The sequence below is a fragment of the Solanum verrucosum genome, unplaced genomic scaffold, assembly GCF_900185275.1.
Source record: "Solanum verrucosum unplaced genomic scaffold, falcon-dt-bn FXZP01000218.1, whole genome shotgun sequence".
Lineage (NCBI taxonomy): Eukaryota > Viridiplantae > Streptophyta > Magnoliopsida > Solanales > Solanaceae > Solanum > Solanum verrucosum.
Genome location: NW_026020464.1, coordinates 1,496,329 through 1,517,013, shown reverse-complemented (window position 1 = coordinate 1,517,013; position 20,685 = coordinate 1,496,329). Strand labels below are relative to the sequence as shown.

At 31.6% G+C, this 20,685-nt stretch overlaps 2 protein-coding genes across 2 annotated transcripts; both read left to right on the top strand.

The window, feature by feature from the left end:
• Positions 1–295: 295 nt before the first annotated feature.
• Positions 296–2,311, top strand: LOC125808756 (S-adenosyl-L-methionine:benzoic acid/salicylic acid carboxyl methyltransferase 3-like). The gene is made up of 4 exons (XM_049488415.1): positions 296–439; positions 794–1,198; positions 1,293–1,547; positions 1,668–2,311. Exons 1-4 carry the CDS (start codon positions 365–367, stop codon positions 2,016–2,018), a joined length of 1,086 nt encoding a protein of 361 aa, XP_049344372.1. The 5' UTR covers positions 296–364; the 3' UTR covers positions 2,019–2,311.
• Positions 2,312–12,904: 10,593 nt separating this feature from the next.
• On the top strand, positions 12,905–20,111 carry LOC125808734 (uncharacterized). The gene is made up of 2 exons (XM_049488392.1): positions 12,905–15,343; positions 19,576–20,111. The coding sequence occupies exons 1-2, from the start codon at positions 13,727–13,729 to the stop codon at positions 19,915–19,917; spliced, it is 1,959 nt and encodes a 652-aa protein (XP_049344349.1). The 5' UTR covers positions 12,905–13,726; the 3' UTR covers positions 19,918–20,111.
• The last annotated feature ends 574 nt before the right edge of the window (positions 20,112–20,685 follow it).

Below are 20,685 nucleotides of genomic sequence, written 5' to 3'. Positions count from 1 at the left end.
ACTAATACCGGTAAAGACTTTAGTTATACTATAAGATCGGGTGAAGGTGGGCCGGGTATGAGTGTGGGGTTGGGCGGTGCGAATGAACGCTATGGGACATGTGTTGGAGAGCGGGGAAGACACAATTTCGGAGCAGTACACCCAGACAAGATTTTAAGTAAAGTTTTGTTTTGGACCACTTATTTTATGAATTGAGTCATCTCTAGCAGGGACAATATTGCAATTGTTCAATATAATGTACACACTACACTATCATCCTCCTATAAATAGGTGATACATTATTTAAATTTTATCAAGCAAAGAGTAATATATATAACACATTAAAAAAAATCAAGGAGGAAAAAATAATAATTACAAAGTAGAAATGAAGGTTGTTGAAGTTCTTCGCATGAATGGAGGAGATGGAGACATTAGTTATGCAAACAATTCCTTGGTTCAGGTACCATATATATATATATATATATATATATATATATATATATATATATATATATTGAGCTCGTTCTAAGACATAGATATCGTAAACTTTGAATACTGAATCAACCTCTAGGCTTAAGGTTGTACATGCATGTGTTTGGTTTTCAAAAAAATATATATAATTTTTGGAGAACCAGACACAAGATAATATTCTTTAAGATTTTGAGCAACATAACTTATAATTATCTTTTAGATAATTAACATAATATATATATATATATATATATAAATTACTCTTATCGATATTATGCGAAAGTTAATTAAACTCTGAATTATAATATATGGTTCTTTATAATATTTATTATTTTATGAACAGAGAAAGGTGATTCTCATGACAAAGCCAATAACAGATCAAGCCATAAGTGATCTCTATTGTAGCCTCTTCCCAGAAACATTATGCATTGCTGATTTGGGTTGTTCTTCTGGAGCGAACACTTTCTTAGTGGTATCAGAGCTTGTTAAAATCGTTGAAAAAGAACGAAAAAAACACAATCTGCAATCACCAGAGTATTATTTTCGCTTCAATGATCTCCCTGGCAATGATTTTAACGCGATTTTTCGATCGTTAGGGGAATTTGAACAAAATTTGAAAAAACAAATTGGAGAAGGACTTGGTCCATGTTTTTTTAGTGGTGTGGCTGGTTCATTTTATACTAGACTTTTTCCTTCAAAAAGTTTGCATTTTGTTCACTCCTCTTATAGTCTCATGTGGCTATCTCAAGTAAGTTAATTTTATACTAATTAAGTTGCATTGTGATATAAATTATTATAAATCTCTTCTTCTAATTTTTTTGATTTTATATATTATATATCAGGTTCCTAATTTAATTGAAAAGAACAAGGGGAATATTTACATGGCAAGTTTAAGTCCACCAAGTGTTATAAAAGCATATTATAAGCAATATCAAAAAGATTTTTCAATTTTTTTGAAATATCGTTCAGAAGAATTGATGAAAGGTGGAAAAATGGTATTAACATTTTTAGGAAGAGAAAGTGAAGATCCTTCTAGCAAAGAATGTTGTTATATTTGGGAGCTTTTATCCATGGCTCTTAATGAATTGGTTTTAGAGGTATGTTTTGTACGTATACGTTCATCCATCATGTTAAGTTGACATATAATAACAAGTGCTAACTCTTAATCGTGGTTGAATTATTCTGATAATGTAAAAATTCTTTATGAATTAATGCAGGGTTTGATAGAAGAAGAGAAAGTGGATTCATTTAACATTCCTCAATATACACCATCACAAGGAGAAGTGAAGTATATAGTTGAAAAAGAAGGTTCATTCACTATAAAAAAATTGGAAACTACAAGAGTTCATTGGAATAATGCTTCTAATAATATTGAAAATATTAACAATGATGGTTACAATGTGTCAAGGTGCATGAGAGCTGTGGCTGAGCCTTTGCTTGTGAGCCAATTTGATCCAAAATTGATTGATTTAGTGTTCCAAAAGTATGAAGAGATTGTGTCTGAGTGTATGGCTAAAGAGAAAACTGAGTTTATAAATGTCACAGTCTCCTTGACCAAGAAAAAGTAAGAGCGCTTAATGTTAAAGGTGAATCTAAAATAAGTTTAGTGAATTTGTGAAGTCATGAATTTTATTCAGAATTCACTAAATTTAAATTTTAGATTCGCCATGAAAACCAACTTCCTTCGTTTATTTAGCATTTTATATGTGTGTGGTGTAAGTGCTAATTTATGTAGTTTTTGTCTAGTGTGCTTTTAACTATGCCTCTCCAATAAGTCTTGGAATATATCCCAGTGTATTTGGTACTCATGATTAATGGGAAAAAAATGATGATTATGTTGTTTTTATTATATAAGATTAAAATTATTATTATTATTATTATTATAATTATTATTATTATAATTATTATTATTATTATTGTTATTATTATTATATATATTGCATTCATTCGATTTCTTTGTCAGTACTTATTTATTTTTTAAATTTTCTTAATAAAAATTTTGATTTCGTTCATTGTATTTGTGTAATATAAAGGTCAATTTGACTTGAAATTGAAAGAGTAATATTTGAGAAAAACTTATATTGACAATATATATTTACATCAAACTAATAAATATGTAATATGATATGCTTTTAGATACATATATATTTCTTTTATTTAATTATATATAATTGACTATTTTTTAATCATAATACAACCCTGAGGGGTAGCTCAGCTGGTAAAGGCCTGGGACAAAGTCCTTCAGGTCGCCGGTTCGAGCCCCAGCAGGGCCACTGGAGGCGTTACAAACCGGCCGCGTCTCCAGGGCCTCGTGGAACTAACCGTGGTGGACCCGCCTTGAAACAGCGGGACCCGGTGGGTACAGCTAGTCAGGTTCGCAAAGCGACGCCCGGAAACCACGGTAAAAAAAAATAAAAAAATCATAATACACAACTATGTATACCAATATAATAAAGTCGATATGATTTAATGCAAGGAAAAAGGTAAATATACGTTTTAACTTTGCAATTTAGAACATATTTATCTCTTTGTCGTCAAATAAATGGTGTATATTTAAAAAAAAATTAACAAATTATTAATAATTACTTAATTGAAAAAATTATAATACTGATTTTTTTAATTTAAAGAATGTCTCATGGTTTTCAAAAATTATCTCACCTCTTTTCTACACCTAGATCCTACCCCTAATGAAAAACAAAAAAAATCAATTCCTCTTCTATCCAATAATAAAATGGGTTAGGTGATCGGATCTGAATAGATGAAGAATTAGTTGTTTTTCTTAATTGAGGGGGTCTGAGTGCATAAAAAATATATGAGGTAATTTTTTTAAATCACGTGGCATTTTAGAATTTAAAAATCAATTTTAAGACTTCATTTTTTTTAATGGAAAAATTACAGAAATCACACATTTTGGTTTACTTATCACCATTATCCCCTATAAGTTTTACAAATCTCCAAAATCCCTCATTTTCGCGCAGATAAGTGTATCTCGCGCATCAGATTAGTGTATCATGTATAAAATGTACATCAGATTAGTGTATTATGTATAAAATGTATTGTATCTTACTTAACGATTAATGTATTTCGCGCATCAGATTAATGTATCAGCGCTTATATTATTGTATCCGTTTGAGAGAATTCTGTAATTATAAACTTTTAAGGAATAGATTGTAATTTTGTTTAAAAAGTATGTGATTTCTGTAATTTGCCCTTTTTTATTCAGTCTATTAACAAAAAAGTAAGTCTACACCATTTATTAGACAACAAATAAGTATACCGTATATATACATTATTTATTAGACGATAATGATATACATACATAACTTTTTTTTAAAAACAAAATCTACATATACTCTAAATCGTAAAATTGAGAAATATAGTTAGCCTTTTGCCTTTTATGTAAAATTGTGTCCCATCATTGAGGGGAATGGGAATAAAGTGAAACAAAGTGCTTTTGTAATTGGATTTTTCAACTTTCTAAAAAGTTGTTTCATATTTTTATGTATCTTTAAATAAAACAATTATTTTAGAAAAGTACGGATGTGTGCTTCTTTTTTTCTTTTTGAGGAATGTCTTTTGCTATTTTCCATACTTGATTAATAAGCCTCTTTTAGCATGATACATGTAAGGAAAAGCAATATAGTAATGGAAAACATGTCACCTAACATATTGAACAGCAAAATAAAAATAAAAATGGGTCTGCGCATTAAATTATTTTGAGTCTATCATTTGAAAGGTGTGGGAAAATGATATCAAGTTTGATAAGATAAAAGTAAGATTATATTTGAGATTAAGTTTGAAATACTATATTGTGTTAGGTTGATAATATAAATACAATTTTTTATGTCAACCAAACACGATATTAATTTGTTTCAAACTTAATAATCTTGAAATATCTCACTGTATCAAGCTTATTACAAAACAATGACCCCTAAAGTAAAGATGTTAGAAATAGTTCAATTGGGCCCTAAATCTACTCTCTTCGTTCCAAAATAGTTGTCACGTCTCAATTTTTTAAAGATAAATTCACTTAAATTTTTATCAATATTTTAAAACGTGTTTTTCAACCATATTAACATAAAAAGAGCTATGCCTTATGATACATTTTTGTATAATTTTTAACTATTTAAATTTAAATTTAATGTTATGAACCAACTTATATGGATGCCACATAACTAGGTATTGGGTCGAAAAAAAGCAGCAAAATTAGAAGGCCTTCACAAAGATTGATTTGGGACCCAGGCTCAATTAACAACTAATTAAAAGGACGACGGATGAGAAAGAACGGTTTATGCAAATTGTTGAGAAAATTGTCTAGTCCTCTCATCCCCTTTCTCTGAGTCTGTCTCTCATCTCCTTCTATTATCTTCTACAATAGTTTTCTTCGTTAGTTTCATTTTATGCATAACTTTGAATTTAGTGATTATAATATTTGAATGTTTCTATTGTGAAATCGAGTTTGTTTCATTTAAAATATTAAATTAATCTAAATTCAACTTATAACTTAATCAAAATTAGTTTTTGAGACAAAACGGGACAAACTATTTTGAAACGGAGGGAAGTGAACTAAAACTAGACATGTAATGTACTTCAAACTGTTCAATACTTACATTATGAGTAATTGTTTTTATCTCAGATTTGCTTTGGTTAAATCAGTTTTATCTTTATTTTCAATTTGTTTCCCCCTTTACACTAAAGAAACCATTTATATCCTTAATTTAATATACTATTTGTTTTTTTCCTCAATATTAAAGAAACCATTTATATCCAATGATGCAAAGTTCAAAACTCGATAAATAAATAGCTTATTTTTTATCCTTTTCTAATTAAATATATATCAAATTGTTGTTCATAGCAATATTTGAACGAGTGAATTGTGCTTAACCCAAACATCGATCTCATGTTTCTCTCTTACCACTAGTTAGGGGAAAAGCTAGAGAGGCTGAGGGGTGGAAGGGAGTTTATCTGAATTCTATTAATTTGGACGTCGGATATCACACTATAAATACTTGGTCAATTCTTTTTTATAATATATTGTAATAAATAATGAATCCTTTTAGTGAAAAGATTATCATATATATGTTGATGTTTACCATTAATAACGAATATTTTGTAGTCCCTTTAAATTATGACACTTGAATATATGTCGTTAAAATTTAAAATTTGTAAATTCGAAAAGCGCCCTTAATTTAACTTATCATTCTACAAGTCCTTGTTGATTTCAAATAAAATAATGATTTTCATTCGCGAGTCTTAAAAAAATTCAAGTAAAATTCATGTTCGTCAAGTACTTTAATTTCTAAATAGTTTCTTAACTTTCACCAAATATTATCCAAATTAAGGCCTAACTACTACCAATATTGAAACTTGAAAGACTCCTCCACCATTATTTATGTGATTTCTCGGCTTGTTATTTGATATCTGCATTGAAATTATTATTCCGATAACCCATGTTGATTTCTCCTCCTCCTATTTATGATTTGTAATATTCACTTTTTCTCTTTTCACAATGCTATCATTCGTCACATATTCAAAGTTAGCAATAATAATATATTAATACTACTGTATATATAGTTTGAAAACAAAACATTATTATTGCAAGTTCTAAAAGAGAGATGACATATCATCTTTGTAAAAAAAAAAATTCTGTTTTTAGGTGCCTTCTATTAATTGACTATAGAGATAAGAATATATATATGCTGTCAAGATTGCATTATGTGATATGTCTAGACTAGAATTGACACCACCTACTTGAAATGCTCACCAAACCATTTCCCAAAAAGAACTAAAACAAATGAATTATCACTCTCCTATCTCGACTTATTTGTCGTAATTTTTAAAATATTTGAAGATTATAATAAATATATCAAGATGATAAAAATACCTTTAAACTATGTGAAAGGAACAAAAATATTCTTCATTTGTAGTTTGGTCCAATAATGCCCTTGTCGTCAATACTTTGGTCCAAAAATGTCCTTATTGTTATTTCATTGGTTAAAAATGCTTATTTTCCAAATAAAATTTATTATTTATTTTCTTTTATAATACATTCTTTTTCTAATAATATCATTTAAATTAGCAAATATGTATCTTACTTCAATTCAGAAAAAAATAAAAAATGAAAATATTTCTTATTTTATTATAATTATTTTTTATTAAGGATATACTATGACCTTATATATATGACATATATTATCTGTCGAAAGGGTGTATTCTATTTTAATTGATAAAATGAGATTAAGAAGAAAAAAACAATCCTACATTTTTATGTTAAAGTGATTTTAAAAGAAAGAAAACAAGAACAATGTTCTTTAATAATATGCTAATTAGGAGGAAGATATGTTTAAAAAGAAAAAAAACAATATATTTATTCGAAAAAGAGTATTTTTGGCCCATTTAGTAACTATAGGGGCATTTATGGACCAAAGTATTGATTGCAAGGGCATTTTTGTTCCTTTCACATAGTCTAAGGGCATTTTTGACTATTTTCCCTATTATAAATAAAATAAATATTCAATAAAAAGATACTTAAAACATAAATAAAGGCAGAATAGAAAGAAAAAGAAAACCTAATCAGTGTTTTCTTAAAAAATATTTTAAAAATACGATAAATAATTTGAGAAGGAAAAGTATTTTTATAGTCCAGTCCTAATGTTTGGAATAAAATGATGCATAACTTAAATGTGAATCTTTTTAAAGCACAAATTCTTATTACATAGTAATATAATAAAAGCGAGGCCAATAATTAAAGATAAAAGAACTTTTGGGAGCGTCAGTCTCGAATGGATCCTATAGTGTAGGATTCTAATATAGTCTGAGTGAGTTACGGACACTGAATGAGAATCAAAACTTAAAAAAAATAGACCTTCTGATGTAATTTAACTTCAAAAGTCAAAAGTTAATTCATAAGATAGGAATTACTCCCTCCGTCCCATTTTATGTGGCACTTTTCAAATTTCGAGATTCAAACAAATCTATCTTTGACAGTAAAATTTTCATAGATTTTTTAAACATTTTGAATTATCAATTATTGTGAATTATAGTACTTTTTACATAGTTTATAAATATATAAATTTCATTTCAAAAAAGTTGAAGATTTCATGCGCAAATTTCCGGTCAAACTTAAACTGTTTGACTCTAGAAAAACAAAAAATGTCACATAAATTGAGACAAAGAAAGTATTTAAAATCGTTATAAAGAGGTTCATAATATCCCTATTTATTATGGATGTGAGATTCAATATAAGAAAGGGGCAAAATACTGACAAATAACGAATTAGGATAGGCTTTGAATCTATTATATTATATATGATTGTACATTTATATTTATTGGTTATAAATGTACAGCTAAACTTAATTTTTTTGTAAAGGATGGCTATTTTCTAAATAGAGGTTCTAAAAATGGGAGTAAACTCTTGTTCTTGGGCCTTTTATACCCATCTAAAAAGGAACAAACACCTAGTTGGGTTGGAAAACTATATGGGTTTGGGCCCAATAATATGTTGAATACATTGGGCCAAGGATCCATATCTTGGTTTGGGCCTTTTATACCAAAAGATGAAGAATGTTATATGCTATTTTGACTAAAAAAAAGGAAAAGCTACCTAATTACACAAATATTCCTATTATATTTACTAATTCTCCTTTTGCTTGAAATAATTATATATTGTCTCACTAATTAATATTTTTATATCAGATACACCTAGATACATATAGTTTGCTACTTGATACACTCTGAAATACATATACATAGGGAGATAGGCGAGTAAGATAGGAGGTAGACGAGCGAGAGAGTTAGTGTATCTCAGATACATGTGAAACATACTAGATACATGTATCTAAGATATATATACTATATACATTCTGAAAATATAGATACATAGAAAGAACTGTGAGAGAAAAAGGGAGAGAGGCGAGTGTGAGAATCAATGTATTTTCTATACATATGAATTCACTTAAGTACAGTGTATCTAAAACAAATAACATTTACCTTCATAAAATAAATTATCAACACATTTTAAATACTTTTCAAAAGAATTACACAACACAAAATAATTATCTTTTTTCTATTATTGTATGCTTAATAATCCAAACAGTAACATGTCTAATCACATGCATCTTTCTAATCATTAAATTTAATCTTATACTAAAATGTCCTTTATTTATACAAATATTATTAAAAATTGTTTTGTCTGTTTGTGTACTAATAAGTTGATGATGCATAAACCATGTTGTCGTTTTTTGTTTACATCCACTGAATCATGTGATATATTATTATGTTATATAGTATTTAATTAACTTTAGGTGGAGACTTTTCAGACAATTATGTCGGAAAAAAAGGGTGATTAATTAGTTTGACTAAACAAAATAATGACCATCATGTGATATAATTATTAGTTAATTAATCCTTTTTGTATAAAGAGAAATTAGCACTCATAGTTTCTTGAAATATCGATAAATTTTAATTTTGATCTTTGTAATATCTTATTAAGTGCATTTTGTATATGATTAATTGATATGTGCTCTTTTGATCCTTATGACTGACGAAGTATTTTAGTTATGGGGTGATATTTTTATTTTATTTTTATTTATTTTCATGCTTCTTTTTATTACTATTTAAATATTTTTGTTGTTGACTTAACTTAGTCTGTTTATGAATCGAAAATTTATCTACATTATAAGCTTCTCGATTTGACCTGATTTGTCGTGATATCATCCTTAGAATACGCTTTGATGTTAATTAATATTAATTCTAAACTTTATTTCTTAATTTTTGGTTTTAAGTGCTAAATTATTCAACTATTAACGTATTATATCAAATTTTATATTTTACTTCATATTCGAGACTGTAGTGTTTTAAAAAACTATGTTGGGACTCGCCTCAGGGCTCGCCCTGGGGCGGGACTCTAGCAAAACGCCCTGAAACTCAATTGTGGGACTTAGTTCTGTAAGACTTACACCCTAAGCGTCCGATTATACGCCCTAAGCACATCCAACGTCCAACGCTCGGGGCTCGCTTAATAGATCTTACACAAATTATGTGTTAAAATTTTTAGTTAACATTGTTGACCCTCATAATTTTTGAATAATTGAATGATACTTAATAATTTTTTAATCTATAGAGATAAGAAGATTGTGAGTAACTCAAATAACAAGTTGTAGTATCATATCTTTACTATTTTGGTAACATTGTGCATGTACTTATTTAGTACGTAACATTTCATTTAAAAATACATAGCAAAATTTTACTTTTTCACTTATCATTGGTCTTCATAGTTTTGTCATATTTCTCAAAATTATCACATTTTGTTTAGCTATTTGAAGCTAATTTGATTTTTACATGATAGAGTGATGTTTTATTATAATAGTAGTAAGTTTTATAGATTATTTTCTTTTAGGACGAGAGGGGGGGGGGGGGGGGGGGGGGGGGCGTAAATTGTATAGTATAATAAAAAAAATATTTTTAGAAATAATGATTCTTTTATTATTAGAAGTTTAAGATATTAGATTATTTATACTAGTATAATCATGTTAGAAGTTTTATTTTCTATGAGTTTCCTTAATTATGTTTGTAATATTGATGTATTTTTATAATTTTGTGTTATTATATTATTATACTATATTGTAAATTAAAAATTTAAAGATCCGTAGGACTTACGCCCCACGTCTCAAGGCTTACGCCTCGCTCTATACTAAGTAAAACGCCTCGCCTCGTCTCACGCCCCGCCTTTTAAAACACTATTAGAGAGTAATATACTTTTCAAAACATACATATCATTTAGTTAATAAAAAAATATGTACTTAAGTAAATAATATAAGGATCGAAATGATTAAAAATATATCGGCATCGATATTAAAAAAAGTGATATAAAATTATAATCCCTTGTGTAAACATTATGCTCTTGTTATCTTCTTTGACATTTTTTTGGTAAAAAACATTATTTAATTTATAATGTAATTAAGCTACTTAATTAACTAATTATTAAAGTACAGATAGTAGTTATCTGTTTACATAGTTATCATATAAAAAACACAAAGGCCAACCTTGAGACAGTGTTTTGCTTCACATAAAAAAAGAACTAAAGTTTAGGGTCAAAAAGTTTGAATTGTCGTCTTCATGTTTTCCTATTTTAATATTCCATTTTGAAGGTATTTTTGGTATGGAAGAATATTGTATAGGGCAAAAATAAACAAGATACGTTGTTAAATTAATTGAAAATACGTCAAAAGTAAAAAATGTAGTAGTTAGACATCAAAGAAATCAAGTACAATTCAATCGAAAAGAGTAAAATCGAATCAATGTTCGAAGGAAGAGTCAACGAACAACAACTCTTATAGATTAGTTTCGAAGACTACTTATTCGATGTAAATTAAGAAGGAATGATTTTTGTGTGATTCACTCCTTGAAAAAAGGCTTGACTTGACGTTCATGTTGAAAAATATTCATTTACTTCTTTGTCTTCTCTTGGTGTTCAGTAATCACAAGATGTTTCGAATAATGACGCATCTTTATTGAGAATACCTTCAAAATAATGATACCTCTAGAGTCAAGACTATTTAGACCTTAATCATGAAGAATTCCCAATTAATTACACCATAAGGTTCCTCAAATCAATCTTCATCAAATATTTGTCAAATTTATTTCACTTTCAGAATTATGATTTTAAAATTCATGAATATTTACTAAAATGTTAATAATAATTTTAACATATGAATATACCTGAATCGTATAAAAAAACTAAATTCAATTAAATTCGTAATAAATATGTTATATTCAGCTTTATCTTCACATACATTGTTATCATTTATCACACACAACTATAAATATTTATACATTTTAATTTATTACTTATAATCATAATATATTAAAATTATTTTTCTGTTAATATTTAATAAAAATTTATTACTCTACCCCCGTTGGCCTATTTGTAGTCACTATCCTTGCTTCATAATTGAATTTTCTGCCCTCCCAATTCCCATGCAGTAGATATCGTGGATAAACTCTTCACCCATTATATCTACCAACCATATCCTATAAAACAATTAAATATATTTATTGTATAATAATAATAATAAAAATAAATAAAATTCATAAGTAAGATTCGAAGAGAATCATATATGCAAATTTTAATCTTATATTGTGGTAATATAAAGACTGTTTTCAATAAAAATTTGATTAGGAAGAGATGAGAAAAAAACAACAATGACAAATATTATCTTATTAGAATATTTTATTATTATATATATAAAAGGAGTAAAAAAGATCATATTATAATTCAAATGACCCAAAATAGAAACTTAATTAAGATTTTTTCTTGTCTTAATTTTTTTTTATTAAATTAATTTAAATTTCCAAAAAGAATCTGAATCATCTGCAAGACTATAGACCTATCCTACTCCTACTCCACTCTTCTTGAGCCCTCATCCAAGCATGTGGCAACTCTTTCCTCATTCAAAAATATATTAATATAATATTTTTATCGTGATACATTTTTTAAAAATTTGTTTCAAATCAAGAATATTTGTTTATATTTAAAATAAATTTTATTTCTAAAAGCTTACATACTCTTAATAAGATTACTAAGAGCCAAAAGTAGAACGAGAGGGATTCAAGAGTTCATCTAAATTCCTTCACATTATCTTTTTAATGTTATATATATATATATATATCAAATTTCTTTTATTTTTTTCATGTGTTTATTTTTTTTAACTTTGAATTTTGTTGGTAAAATTTTGACCTCGTTACAATTTGAAGAGTCACAAAAACATTTAAGATTTGCTTTAGACATATATATATATATATTTTTTTTGCATCTAATCAACTAGCGCTATATAAATAACTTCAACATGTTAAAAAGATAAACAAAAGATGGAAAAATTTCAATTTTGTATTCTCTTTTTTGGATAGTTTTGGACTTTGCTTTATTTTAAGTCGATGTTCTATCAAAAAATAACCTCATTATCTTTAGATTAAAGTCTATGCACGTACACTCTATCATTCTCATAACACATTCGTAGAATTATATTGAATTTTTCGAATAGTTTTGACTTAGTTGTATTTTAAGTTGATGCATTATTGAAAATAACTTTACTATCTTGAGAATAAGGTCTACGTACACTCTATCATTATCAGAACATGTTTATGAAATGACACTGAATATGTAATCATCAATATTTGAAAATAAATATCATTTAATAATTAAAAAATTGAAATAGGAAAGCATAGTTCCCTCTTTTCAGGCTCACATGCAACACTTTCCCTTTTTGAGTCTCCCCACCCCCTACACAAAAATGGTTACCCTCAATAACCTTTTTTTGATTTCTTGTTACTCCAAAATTTCCCCATTTTTCACAATTTCTCTTTCACTCTAGAGGTATTAACAAAGAGGAAAAAAGGGTCTTTTTTTTTCTTTTTTCTTTTTTTTTTCCATTTTTCTCATTTTTTTTGTTTCTCTAAAGATAGTGTGGTTTTATTCCCTTTTTACATGAAACAATTTGTGTCCCCCCTTTGCTTGACTAGTGGGGTTTCTATACTTTTAAATATTTTTTGTGTATTTTTCTTCCTTTTTGATTCTTGACTCAGTTTTGGGTTTTGCTTTATCAAGATTCTCCCAAAAATTACTCATAATTTCTTTATAAAATTCTTGATAAAGAATAAAAAGGGAAAAAAAAGTGTTCCCTTTTTGTTTCAAGATTCTTGCACCACCCCACATGCATGTTTTTGGGGTTTGTCTGATCTGGATCAGATCACCAAGATCTCTCATTTTTATTTATGTGTAAAGAAGGGGGGGTTATTTGGTGGGTTCAGGAGCTAAGGGGTGTGTGTGCCTTTTTGGTTAACCAATTTTGGGTCTTTTCTGTGCTTGTTTGAGAACAATAAGGTGTGATTTCTTGACTTTTACTCTTTGGGTCCCTCTTAAAGATTCTATACTCCTGTTGTTTGTGGTAAAAATCTATTCTTTTCTGAGTTTTGTATTGTTTCTTGGTTTTAAATGGTGTAACTTGAACTGGGTTGGAATGATTTTGGGGAAAGACTTTGTATGAGTTATTGTCTTGTTTTGTGTTAAGGGTGTTGGGAGAAATTGGTACATGTTGTTGTTTAAGTGGAAAAAATTGAGTCTTTTAGGGGATTCTGTTTAGTGGTTTGATTTTGGGTGGAGGGTTGTTGGTTTACTGCTTTTGCTTGTTGATTGCTTCCTGTTTTTTGATGATTGAGTTGGGTTTGGCAGTGTAATTGTAGTGTAGGGTGTTGCCTTTGAATACTCTACTTCTGAGGTATGGCTGGTATTGATGTTTCGAAATATGCACATAGCCCTGTGCATAAAGGTATAGTCTTGAAAGATTATGCTTCTTTGAGGAAGATAATTGCTGCGTTGCCTCGGCTTTGTGATCCTGCTGAGATTCATACTGAAGCAGTATCGCTGGCCGAGGAAGCTAAGGCTGATGCTATTTCTGCAGTGATTGATCGACGGGATGTCCCTAACCGGGATAGTCCTCTTCATTTGGCTGTCAAACTTGGTGATGAGACTGCAACCGAGATGCTTATGCTTGCTGGTGCTGATTGGAGCTTGCAGAATGAACATGGATGGAGTGCCTTGCAGGAGGCAATATGTAATAGGGAAGAAAGGATTGCGAAGATCATAGTTAGGCACTACCAGCCTTTGGCTTGGGCAAAATGGTGTAGAAGGTTGCCCCGGTTGATTGGGACGATGAAGAGGATGAGGGATTTTTATATGGAAATAACATTTCACTTTGAGAGCTCTGTTATACCTTTCATTTCTAGGATTGCCCCTTCAGATACATATAAGATTTGGAAGAGGGGTGCTAATTTAAGGGCTGATATGACACTGGCTGGCTTTGATGGCTTCCGCATTCAGCGATCAGATCAGAGCATTCTTTTCCTTGGTGATGGTTCTGAGGATGGTAAAGTTGCTCCTGGATCACTTTGCATGATCTCACATAAAGAGAAGGAAATTATGAATGCTTTAGACGGTGCTGGTGCTCCAGCGACTGACGCAGAAGTTCAGCAAGAAGTTGCTGCGATGTCTCAAACTAACATATTCAGGCCTGGAATTGATGTCACTGAGGCAGTTCTGTTGCCACAAACGACATGGAGGCGCCAGGAGAAAACAGAGATGGTAGGTTCTTGGAAAGCTAAAGTATATGATATGCATAATGTGGTTGTGAGCATAAAATCAAGGAGGGTTCCTGGAGCTATGACGGATGATGAATTTTTCAATTCTTGCAATGAAAATGAAGCAGAGAGTGAAGAGTTTGATGATATCCTGACAGAGGAAGAAAGAAGGCAGCTTGAGGTTGCTCTCAAGTCAGACTCTTCAGATTTAAGCAATGAGAATGGAGATGGGATCATTCCACATCGCCATAGTTGTTATGAACAAAGAGATATTCCCATTGAGGAGTTAAATGGTTGCAGAAATGACGATAATAAGCAGGAAAAGAAGAGGTGGTTTAACAGCTGGAGGAAACGGGATATTAAGCCAGAAGGGGAGAAACGAGTTGTCCCACCAAGAAGTTCCATATGTGTTGAGGAGAAGGTTGGCAATTATCTTGAGGGTTCTTCACCTTTAAATGAAACTAGGCCAGGGAGGCATTCTGTGGATGTCAGGGTGACGAGGGATGAGCTTAGACAAGGAAGGGATGCAAAGGCTTCTACATCTAGCAATGCTGAAAATGGAAATCGGCGTAAAGATGGAAGCCGAGAAAATGAGTATAAGAAAGGACTGAGGCCTGTTCTTTGGCTTTCTCCAGATTTCCCGTTGAGAACCGAAGAGCTCCTTCCTTTGCTTGACATTCTAGCTAACAAAGTTAAAGCTATCCGGCGGTTGAGGGAAATTCTCACAACAAAACTTCCAAAAGGAACCTTCCCAGTAAAGGTATGCATCATGCACTCGCGGTTAAATTTGATTCCTAGTTCAACACTCATGTGATTTTGAATTATTGTTAGGTTTGACCAGTGATATGTTTGTATTATAGTCCTAGCTGATACATATATGTTCTCCATGAGCAAGAAACAAAAGAGTTTTAAAACCTTAAAAATAGTAAATTTTGGTTTTCTTTGTGTTCCACTTTGTATTTTGATCATGCTCTTGAACTAGAAGTTGCTAATCGTAATTATATATTTTTATATTTAGTAAACTGTCAATGTCCTAATGTAGGATTCATTTTTACAGTTTGTTGAGAATATAGGTCATTGAACTAAGGGACTATTTGAAAATCTTAATTGTGGGAAGAAAATGTTATAGAGTCTGAACTCTGGACCATGATAAAGAAATAAAATATTGTAGACATTAATCTCCACTGCTGGTGGAAGGGAATGTTAAAGGAAGATTGTATTAGGATAGTTGTAGACAGCATATTTTTAGGAAGGTAACAGTAAGGTGGAGATAACCAGATGGCTCCTAGGATCTCTAAACTGATGGGAAAGAGATACTTTCTTCTTTTGTCTAATATCTAATATTTGCGACAACCAGCATGTTGTGGTTATTGAAGGTTAGCCATCCAATCTTTAAGAAATATATATATAAATGTAACAGGAAACTGGATATAAAAGTTTGCAGTTGCAAAGAAAAATCATCTTTCCGTTATAGAGGAAATAGTTCACACAGTTATGGAGATTAGGGTTTGGCTTAACTAAATGTTGTCCATAGGATAAGTTACTTTCTTTAAAAAAAGGAACTTTAGACATGATGACCTTTAACCCTTCGGAAACTCCCTTCGGATTTATTGGCTTAGCTGACTTGGCTCTGAGAAAAAGGCTAGAGGTGATATTCTGGCATGCTATAAGAAATATGGGTCAAATTAGGCAAAAAGTTGATTTTTTGAGCAGATTTTAGATTGTATGATGATAAATAACTTCAACCTATTTCCACACGGAGTATTATAAAGGATGCAATATTTAGTTAGGCCTTTCAGAGATGGAAGAGAAGGTGTTGGGTGTAGAATATTCCTCCAGTAGCATTTAGGTGAATAGTACAGAGGGATAAATGATAGTTTTGAAGGGAAAGAACATGGCTTTTTATACATATGAGGGATAGCCTCCTATTTTTAATGTCTTTTTGGTGCACCGATAGGTTCCATTTTGTATGGAAGGTTGGGTGTGTCTGTCATAGAGTATCATATCCATCTATAGAACGTCTTTTTTTTTCCTTATAAAAAAAAGTTGTAACTTTATTGGTATAAGAATTCAAAGGGACGAAGCAGTTCCTCGAAAAAGGGATGACGAGGCCGTCTCAGAGAAGGAAAGACCCTTTTGAAAAAGAATTCACAGGGATGAGGTTATAAGGCACAATGTTAGTTAGTACCTAGGTACCCCTTATATTGCAAAGTGGACTAGAGCCACAATGGATGCCAACTTAAACCCCTGATACTCATCTAGTATGCTTGAACAAAGGCTAGTGAAATGCAACTATGGGATGCAGTCATATTATTCCTAGCCTGTATTTGGAATGGAACAAAGATAGTAAAAAATGACCAATATTTCCAAAACCATAACCCCGTAGTGATGCCTAATATAAGAAAAGGAAAGTGCTGTAAGTGATGGGGTCAGCAGGGAAGGCAAAGGAGGACAGTCCTTGAAGTCCTCCAGATATGCAGTTTAGGATCCAGTGGCTCATCTGTTCCACATGGCCCTTGTGCTAAGTTTCAACAGTCCCCATTTGTCATCAGTCCATGTTAGTTGATCCATAAATATAGCAGTCCAAATTTGTCAGAAGCTAATTGATCAACTCCATCAGCTAACCTGTCAAATCAGCACTCCACTTTTGTTACTCTTTGGTCTATGTTAGATAACCTCTCAAGTTAGCAGTCTATGTGGGAGGTGGCAAGTACCCAGTGGAATAGTCGAGGTTCAAGCCTCCCCCCCAAAAAAAGTTAGTGGTCTATCTGTCCTATATAGTAATAGTCCATATTAGCTGAAATTTCTAGTTAGTGCACTGTCCAACCAGTAGGTCCAGTACTTGACATCTTAGACTGGGTCGATCAATGCCATATCTTAAACATGTCAATGCCCAATCAGCATCATGTCATCACCAAATAATCAGTTAGTCAGGGCCATAGGTTGACAACATTGTGGTCCGCTGGCGACGTATTTGTTTTGGTCAACAACCTATAAATCAAACTGACATCATACATGTACTCAAGTTCAGTGGTGTTTCAAGGATTGCATTTAGTGCGATTGCCTAGTCATTCCAATGGCAATGCGAAGTGAAATTTTGTTTCCAGCATACGGTTTCAGTGACACTATTCTAATGATTGCCCCAACTTGATTTTCCAATTGTGTTGTAACTCAAGGTGTTTAACCACTTTGAGTTGGAGGAGGCATGGTGAAAGTCAAATGACTTCATTAACAACATGTGTAGATGAAAATGAAACAATATATATGAATAACGTGTCATGTTACGTCATAGCAATTAGGAATATTCTAATTATGAAACTTTAAGGATCTCTCTTGTATTTTGTTAATGAGAAAACCTTTTTTTCTATTTACTTCTCTTTTCATGGACATCATCTTTGATATTAGTGTCATGCTCAAGAATCCATAATTTTCATCAGCTTTCTGCTTTTTAAGCCTCTCAAATTAACTTCATTTTTGATACTGCATCTTTTGGTGCCACCCACCAGTACTTTTGGGACGTTTGGCTTAAGTTCTTAAAACTAAGCCTGTATAATCAGCATCACTTTTGATCCATCGTAGATCCTGAAGCTTCAGATTCACTTACCCCCCTTCCCCCTTTCCATGAGCCATAAAGATGTAAGATCCCGGGGACGATGGATTCAACTATACTCCTACTAAAATCTTACCAGCTTTAGTCCAAAACAGTTACTCTCTGTCCTGCATCACTGAGGTGGTGGTTGCCTGCTGTTAGATAACTCTCATCAGCATCAACCAAAATTTTACTTATCTATCAGTTTATGTTATCTGTGCAACCATGACCCATAAATTTGAATAATCTAGGTATTCATGATCGAGTGTTGAAGGATTGGCAAAACAAAGGATAGGAGTGAAAACTTCCAATACAGACCAATTAAACCTAATGTATAGAAACAGGATCACAATGCCATAAAACTGTAATAAGCATCAATGCAGAATTGAACTGTTGTAAGTTCACTGTGGGTGCAACCATTAAATGCAAGTGCGAAACTCTTTGGGTACTCATGATATAGCATTTAAGGATTGGATTTTTTAACTATTTGACATGTACAAATCATTAATGCAGCTGAACAGTAAGACAAGTGCAATTGAATGGACATAATTTATGTTGATGTTTTTCATGGTTAAGCTGTATGAAGCTACTTTTTGTTAAGACTTGAACCTTAAAAGGTTGTATATTGCAAATGCTCTTTAGCTATAATGAGGGAACAAATGATGTAGTTTTTTGAGGAATTATTATGGTGTATCCTGCCACTAGATAATTGAAGTGTAGTAAAAGAGACCCTGTAGCTCTACATAGGTAAGTTGCAATGGTATTTGGGGCAAAAGAGTACAGTAGCAGAGAGGAGTTTTAATCTAGATGGGAGTAAGGCTGGCCTAATCCCCTTTGGAATGAAGGTGGAACTTCCAGCTGAACATCATTTCTAGAAAATGAATCATTAGATAGATGCATTCATCCTGTAGAATTTCCCCAGATGTGGATTTTTTTTTACTAGTCGGTATTATAGAAACGTTTTCACCATGGTATTCTTCAGACTAGCTATTGCCTATTTGCGAGTATGTTGACTGAAATTATCAAAGATTTTCTATAGGATTTTGTTATTTCTCGGACTAGATACCTAAATTTCGTACCTTTGGTCTCCTTCATCTAATGCTTGACATCCCTTTCCTCCCAACATGTGTTTGACATGATTGTCAACTCTATAGAAATTACTCTAATTGTTAAAGGTCTTAGATATACACATGGCCGAGGGTCTGTCCGAAACAGCCTCCCTACCTTCCAAGGTAGGAGTAAGGTCTGCATACACTCTACCCTCCTAGACCCCACTTGTGGGATTACCGTGTATGTTGTTGTCGTTGTCTTAGTATACACATGCACAAGGAGCATGCATTCTATGATACTAATTACTTATATGTTAAGTTCCAGTAGCCTAAGAATTTATTTCGCTGCTTCAGGTAGCAATTCCAGTTGTTCCAACGATTAGAGTATTGGTGACATTCACTAAATTCGAAGAATTGCAGCCACTAGATGAGTTTGCAACTCCTCCTTCCAGCCCTACTGCTTCGGGCAGGGAGAGTCCATCAGGGGCACAGCCTTCAAGTTCGTCATGGTTTCAGTGGATAAAAGCCCCATATCAACGTCCTGGTTCTTCTACAGGCAGTCCAAGTAATAGGATCGAAAACATTCAAGATCCCTTTGTAGTCCCTCAAGATTACACATGGATATCAGCAGAAGCAAAGAGAAAGAAACTGCAGGAAAAGGATAAGGCAAAGAAAGGAAAGAGTAGGAAACAGTAGCTGAAGCACTTGATTCACATGAGAACATGTTACATTCTTCATTGACTGATCTTGTTTTAGTATTTTTCGAGATCTGAGTAAATTATTGTGGGTGGTATAAAAGTTAAAATTTGCGATTCTTCCAAATTCTTGTGATCAATGTGTGGAACAAATGTTTTTGTTTCAGGTGAATGTTCCCACAGTTGCATGATTTATTTCTGTTCCCTGTTGGCTTTGACGCACCAATGTATACTGAATTTTGACAAATATCAGCTTCAGTCTTTCATGTCTGAATTTTATGATGAAGCTATTATATATTGAATACTCTATAGTTTTGGCTATATTTTAAACAGTGCTCCTCCTCCAACTGGTTATTTTTGCACTTGTCTCTAATTTCCTGATGAAGAAGTGTATAAATAGCTGATTTCAAAAGGGAAAATGCATAAGTACCTCCAATCTATGCCCGAAATCTCAGAGATACGCTTATACTATACTAAGGTCCTATTACCTCCAAACTTATTTATAAATAATTTTCTACTCCTTTTCGGCTTACGTGGCACTATCTTCTGGGCTCAGCGCGTGTTGATAATTTTTTCAAGCTATCTGGTTGATAGTGCCACGTAGGCTGAAAAGGAGTAAAAAATTATTTATAAAATAAGTTCAGGGGTAATAGGACCTTAGTATAGTATAAGTGTCTCTGGGATTTCGGGCATAGATTGGGGGGTACTTGTGCATTTTCCCGATATCAAAACCCCCATTTAAACCATAATTGAAGCTTAAAGCATTGTA